Genomic DNA, 7,007 nt, shown 5'->3' with positions numbered 1-7,007 from the left:
GACCATCTAAGCAAAGTTTTACATGACATTATATATGTAAAATAAAGTACAATTTCCACTTAATTCAGTCTTCAAATATTTTTTATTGGAAGGCCATGCGTTGCCTTCATTTATTGTATTTCAAATCACTGTACATTTACTTGTGAAAACACTGCCTGCATTTTCTAGTACAAAAAAAACCTAAAAATTGTTTCAGGAATGTAGAGAAATATCCAACTTAAATAGCGAAAAAGTGCACCATAATTACTGCTGCACTGCAGTCATTTCTGCATTTCCCATGTTTCTTAAATAACTATCTTGTCTGATAACACACAATATAAAGAGCAATTATGAAAAACAGACATTTACATATACTTCTAAAGTCTTATTGAGAATATCCTGTTGGCATTGGATAACCAATCATAGGTGCAGCTGCAGTAGCAGGATATGCATATGCCTGTTGGTTCATACCATTGTGCATATTTGGAACGTTACTTCCATATTGCTGAGTGCTATCATAACCGTTCTGGTAAGTCCCTGTTGGATTACCAGTCCTAAAACTGGTCTGTATACCAGCAGACACAAAATTACTTCCAAAGCTCCCATTGGTGTAATTTGCAGCACTGTAAACACCATTCTGAGTTTTTGCCCCAAAATCTCTCTTAAGCAGACTAGAATAACCTCGGTCATAATTTTCCCTGTCTCTAAAGGTATTAAATCCACCCCTTTTGCCCGCAGAGTATCTGTCCCGACGGTCATCCTTCATGCCTCCTCTACCCCTGGAACGACCTGTCAAGAAAAAAAAGATAATTGCATGCTGATTATTTCCATGCCACAAATCACTACTGACACAAAAAGGAATTAGGTAGCAAGTAGCTCTATTCACTCTGTAAAGTGTTTCTCAATTTCATGTTAAAGATTTTTACTCACCCGCCAATCCCATTTAAATGGATTTGTAGACCATCATGTGACCCCAAATCACCAACATTTCTTAGTGAAGGTTGGTCTTACCTGAACCTCTGTCTTCGACCAACTGAAGCAACTTGGGATTAATTGCTTGATTAGCTTCACGAAGCACAGAGATAAGGTCGCTCACTTGCTTTATGTTATTAGGTGTAAAGAAAGTGTATGCTGTGCCTGTTTTGGTACTGCGAGCAGTTCTTCCAATTCGATGAATATAATCCTCTGAGGAGTTAGGGTAGTCATAATTGATGACAAATTTCACATCTTCCACATCTGTAAGGTGTTGCAGTGTGGCAAAATAGCAATGTACGGAGTTTTGCACACCACAACAGCCAGACCAAAAATAAAAAGTTAGACAATTGTATTCCCAAGAAGGTACGGGCTGCAAAAAATACAGTTAAAATGGTTATCCATTCCCTGTAGGAATACCATTGAAATTGGAGAGGGGGGGAAAAAAAAAAAAGCACACACCATCTACCTGGATGTCTCATTACCCACCCAATGATAGACAGCCTGTCAGTAAGACGTGTATTCTCTAACATATTCCCAAACCAGCAAGTCCCCTTACAGATCGTCAAGTGACATCTGAATGCTTCTGCGCAGTAGGGCCACTTAAAGGTTCACAGCAACCTCTTCATGTGCTCATTTTGAGGACCTTTAAACAAAAATGTACATGGTCCTTTGCATTACACACTCATCAGAAGTTCAAAATTCTGGCCACACTGCTTGTCTTGCCAAGACCTTACAACCGCAGCTGCAAGAAAAACATACCTGTCCCCCAAAAGTTGTTTTTATGCACTGTGTCTCGTCTAGGCAAGCGCTTCCAAGAAGCCAGGATTCACTTGAGAATGTGTCTCTCTCTGGCAGGTCTCGACATGACGACTACTGTGTAGGTGAGGGAGGAACTTTCAAAGCACTGCTTTCTTTTCCCACTGACTAAGTGTGAGAAGTTGCTCCTGCTCTAGATCTCATGTGCCAGTACTCACCAATTTGTAAAAGGCTTAGTACCTTTTAAAGCTGCTCTCTCCTTTTCAAACTTGAACAAAAATTTCATTGAACATTGAAGTTTGGAAATAGTTCTTCAACATTTCAGCCAACTCACTGAAACTCAAAGACCCACAGATCACAGTAAACAGTTTGAAACAGTGCTGTACCATGGCAGTCATGCAAAGCATGGGACAGAAGAAATACCACGGCAGTGAACTGTGAGGATAACTTGCACTTTTTTCCCCCGGAGAGAACAGTTTACGGGGCAGAGGTGGTATGTTCTGCCTTTTGAAGATTACTGGCACACTTTCAGCTTTTCACCTCTCTAATCGACTGGAAGCAGCCAGCCGACCACTAGTCCTCCATCCCCCTCGAGTCCTCCGATTGTCATGCCTAGGCCTTGCCAAAGGCTGCACCTTTATATGAAAAAAACTTGGAAAAAATGCAGAGGTTAAAGAAAGCAATAAACTTTCTTTAAAAAAGTATATGGAGATCTTCTGGGAAACCGAGCCATGAATTCGAGTTTTTACTAACCTAGCCCTCTGGAGGCCACATCTGTAGCAATCAGAATAGGAGCTTTTCCATGTTTGAATTCTGTGAAAGAAAAACTATCATCAATAATGTAAGAATGACAGGTCTTAAGAAAAAAATTTTCGTTTTCATTTGACTTACCATTTAGAACCCAGTCACGTTCCTGTTGACTCTTGTCACCATGGATACCCATGGCGGGCCACCTACATTAAAGAAAAACTATCAGTAAGTTCACCTTTAAAACCTGATTTTAGTCTGCTTAAAAAACTAATCACAATTTCCTTTAGTTTTACCTGATGTACAGTTTTATTTACACCAGATATAACTGCCATCCATGAAACTCAAATCTGTTACTTTTGATCTGTTTGCCTCTCCCTCTAAACTCAGCTCTCATACACCTGCTTCAATGGAAGAAGCCCACATACCCGTCTCTCCTCATTTTTCTAGTAAGCTCATCACATCTTCTTTTGGTTTCGACAAAAACAATGGTTTTATTCTCCTTCTCACTCATGATCTCTTCCATTAGACGAATAAGTCTTGGAAAAACAAATTGTGAATTTTAATAAAAGAAGTCCACAGTTACAGACACATACTTATGGTCAGTGAAATCACTAACTTCGATTTACACAACTCAAGTAAAAACACCTGCTTGAACACTTGTATCAAGCAATTCTATCCTTGGTCCTTAAATCATAAAGGAGTTCCTTTTCCTTCTTTGCTATATAGTGATAACCAATTGCGTGAATGAAGGAAAGTATTTTAATAAGGATCGACTAATTTTAAACAAACACACCCAACATTGCACCCAACTGAAAATCACTTTTAAGATAACCTATCAAACGGTTAACTCCTGAATTTGTACAGTGATGTTTTTAGAACAATACTTCTACAGAAAACTTACTTTTCATCCTTTTCTACATCATGACATACATCCACAATCTGAAGAATATTGTGGTTTGCACTCAGTTCTAGTGCACCAATGTTTATGTGAATGTAGTCTTTCAGGAAATCTTCAGCAAGCTGTCTTACTTCTTTTGGCCAAGTTGCACTCCACATTAGGGTTTGCCTATCAGGCTGAAGAATTTTGGGTTAAAAAAAGCATTGTATTCTGAGAATAAATCTTTGAGATAAGTTTGAAAAGGAAACATTTTTAAAGGCTAACTTACTCTTATCTGATCCACAATCTTCCTTATTTGGGGTTCAAAGCCCATATCAAGCATTCTGTCTGCTTCATCAAGGACAAGGTAGGTGGTTCTTCTCAGATTGGTTTTCCCACACTCCAAAAAGTCAATCAGTCTTCCAGGTGTTGCAATACAGATTTCCACACCTTCAATGAAACACATGATGTAACTACAACACGTAGTGTAGAAGTTCTAGAACCAACACTGACAAAATTATTGTTACGTGCCTCTCTCCAAATCACGAATTTGTGGTCCCTTTGGAGCACCACCATAGATGCAAGTGGACTTCAAGCGACATGCTCTACAGTATTCAGCAGCTACTTGCTGTACTTGTTGGGCCAGTTCCCGAGTTGGTGCCAGCACCAAGCACTAAAAGAAACACAAAGCAGAGCAGATTTTAACAGAGTCCCGGATCCTAGTTTTAAACTTACTGGCATTATGCTGGCAGGTAATTGATGTTTGCTATAAAGACAGCTTTGTCTCCAACTAAGTTGAATAAGACAACTAACATCTCCATGTAAAAGCATGAGTTTTTTTGCCACATACAAACATTTGCTACAAATCTCTCCATCATACTCCTAAGCAAAAGCTAATAAAAATATGTCTACTTACAATAGGCCCATCACCTCTCTCTAGGAATGGCTGATGATTGATGTGGACGATAGCAGGCAGCAAATACTATGGGGGGGAGGCAAACGACAGGAATTAAGTTAAAACGTTTCCGGTTTCTTTATATTCTCAATTTGTTTTCTCTAGCACATCACCACCGAATAAAACTCAAGAGTTATCCCAAACTTACAGACAACGTTTTCCCGGATCCAGTCTGTGCTACTCCAACCATATCCAATCCACTTAGAGCAACGGGCCATCCCTGAGCTTGAATAGCAGTGGGCTCAGTAAAATTCTGTCTTGCAATGACATCCATTACGTTAGCTAAAATTAGCAACAATTCAATAAAAAATTAGCAAAACCAGAAGAAAAAGAATAAATGAAGTGGGGGGGGGAGACCTCAAAACTAGGCACTTACCAGGGAAGTTTGCTTCATAAAAATTCAGAACTGGCTTTGGGCAGTTGTGACCTCTAACCGTAATTTCCTTACTCCTTCTGTATGTCTCCACCTCTTGCTAGAAAACAAATTTTAATGATCTACTAAGTACCATGACAACCTTCACTAATATGTAAGTCAGCAGGTCCCTAACTTTTTAAATGATTAACAAACCTTAAAGGGATTTTAAACCTGTATCCACGTACACCACACAGCACAAGATTCACCTATTATGGTTATAGTCAACAACTCTGAAGTAGAAAAATCCCAAGCCACCTGTTTTTATAAGTACCACCTCTTTCTTAGCTACCATAAAAGTGTGAATTTCCCTTAATTTGGTCATTTCCAAGACCTCTCTATTCAGATTTTGATTTAAGTCATTATTGAATTACAGCCTGATAAAACCATGTGAAATTACTCACTGCTGTGCGCCTAGCCAAATCAGGGTGCTCTTGATAAAAATTCTTCTCAAATTTGGGCAGCTCATCAAGATTCCACTTCTTTTTGACTAGTTTTTCCCCAGGGTTTCCAAACTTCTTTCCAGATAGGGGCCCTGCCCTACTTCCCCCAAATCGAGGTGCACCAAACCTGGAAAAACAAAAACAAAAACAAAAACCTCACATTTTCAAATGTCTACATAGTAATTTACATACAGACTTTTCATCCTTTGGCACACACTAAAGGTAAATGACTTTCACAGTTTGAAGACTTAGCACTGCCCTTGGTGATGGTCATGCTATCAAAAAGCCACCATTAGCACCATCTCTCTCCCTTCCCGTTGTCCCAAGTACACACTACTAAAACCAAGTCAACAGCCCGGGATATAGCAGGTCGGAAACTGCCTGCCCAAACGCCCGAAGTTCCGATTACAAGAATAGACAACAGCTTATGGTTACTAGCCTTTCCCGTGAGCTTAGGAATTAAATGTCTGGGAAAGAGACAATACAAGGGAGGAGCTTAACAGCGATATTATTTACCGACTGTTTTCAAGCAAAGAAGCTTTGATTTTAAGGAATAACGGGACGACACAAGCAATGAGAACAGAACAAGGACGGTGGTCTCAGGAACACTTACGCAAGCCAATCGAATTGGGGGTATCCCGCGGAAGGGCTCCTGATTCTGATAGCAAAATTATATAACGCAAAGAAAAAGAGGAGGAGGAGCTGGCAACTACCGGGGGAGGAGTCCCGGACCGGGCGGCGTTCCCGCTGGGGCGGCGCTTCCCCCTTTGTCTCGCATTTCTCTCTGCGCCACATTTTCTCGACGCTGCCATTTTGAGCTCCTCCGCCGGGCGGGGTAACAAAGGCGCCGCCGCCATGTCCGACGCCGGCATTTTGTACCCGCGACCCAACCACATGGCCGATTCCCGCGGCGCTGGCCACCCTGCTGCCCCTGTCACATCAACGGGTTCGGAGGCGAGCCCGGCGGCTCTCATAGAATTCCCGGGGCACCTAAACCACATCTCGAAGGGTTGCACCTAATAGCGACTTCACCCTCTTGGAAACGTCGCGCTTTCCTCCCCTCGAAATACCCTCCCCCGAATTCTCCCAACAGCTACTCAATCGCCGGGGAAACTTCGATGTTCTCCCCGCCAGCCCGCCAACAAAAGGCGACCTTAAAAACCGTTAACAGAAAAACAGCTTTCAATCAGTTTTTGACAAATACCAAAATGGCGCAAGCCTTCGGTCACAAAAGCCTAAGGATAGGCTGAGAAACCTAAGTTCCTGTCGCCCCCGCCCGCCACCTTCATCGGCCTCCCATCCCCCACTGCCAGGCCTGACAAGTCCGTTCCCACACTCACCCTCGATCCCGGCCGCGGTCTCGGTCACTCGAATAACCCGACATGGCGTCAATGGTTGCGGTTGGCGGGGAACGAAATGGAGAGAATCGGATGCGACGAGTCGCTGCGGGTGGCTTTGGCGACAGCAAAGCCTTGCGGGGGCGGCAGCGGCGGAGGAGCGGCGATGACTGATGCCGGAGCTGCTCAACGAGAGACCGGTGGAAATGAATGAGGTGCCGGCCGCGTCCCGGCAGCCGGTTTTATAGTCTGGACCGCCTCCTCCGCCGCAAAGAATGCTGGGAGCCGCTCTATGACCTAATCACTCCGCCCCTGCGCAGAGGCCGCAACGCCCGCCGGCGTTCCGGAATCCGCCATGTTCTCGCCCCACCCCCCACCGCCCCTCCCTCGGAATCGCCGGTTTAGGGCCCCTCTCATGGCTGGACCCACCCACACTGAGATGTCTCAGCCTACACCTTATTCTTTACCTTTTTCTCGTTTTTCCACACCTCAGGGAGGCCACCCTGCCCTTTTCCAGGTTCAG

The 7,007-nt window shown here is 43.2% G+C and overlaps 1 protein-coding gene across 1 annotated transcript; it reads right to left on the bottom strand.

Annotated features, from left to right (window-relative positions):
- Nucleotides 1–63: 63 nt before the first annotated feature.
- DDX5 (DEAD-box helicase 5) lies at nt 64–6,694 on the bottom strand. The gene is made up of 13 exons (XM_047081598.1): nt 6,488–6,694; nt 5,109–5,274; nt 4,669–4,765; nt 4,441–4,574; nt 4,254–4,319; nt 3,869–4,010; nt 3,627–3,787; nt 3,362–3,534; nt 2,886–2,996; nt 2,602–2,663; nt 2,464–2,523; nt 991–1,215; nt 64–768 (listed from the first exon to the last, which is right to left on the bottom strand). Exons 1-13 carry the CDS (start codon nt 6,529–6,531, stop codon nt 365–367), a joined length of 1,845 nt encoding a protein of 614 aa, XP_046937554.1. The 5' UTR covers nt 6,532–6,694; the 3' UTR covers nt 64–364.
- Nucleotides 6,695–7,007: the final 313 nt, after the last annotated feature.

The sequence above is a fragment of the Lynx rufus genome, unplaced genomic scaffold (genome assembly GCF_022079265.1).
Source record: "Lynx rufus isolate CCGP_SWC_20201006 ecotype Redwood Valley unplaced genomic scaffold, mLynRuf1.p SCAF_18, whole genome shotgun sequence".
Classification (NCBI taxonomy): Eukaryota; Metazoa; Chordata; class Mammalia; order Carnivora; family Felidae; genus Lynx; species Lynx rufus.
Note: the sequence above shows the minus strand (reverse complement) of the source record. Positions and strands in the feature narration are given on the sequence as shown.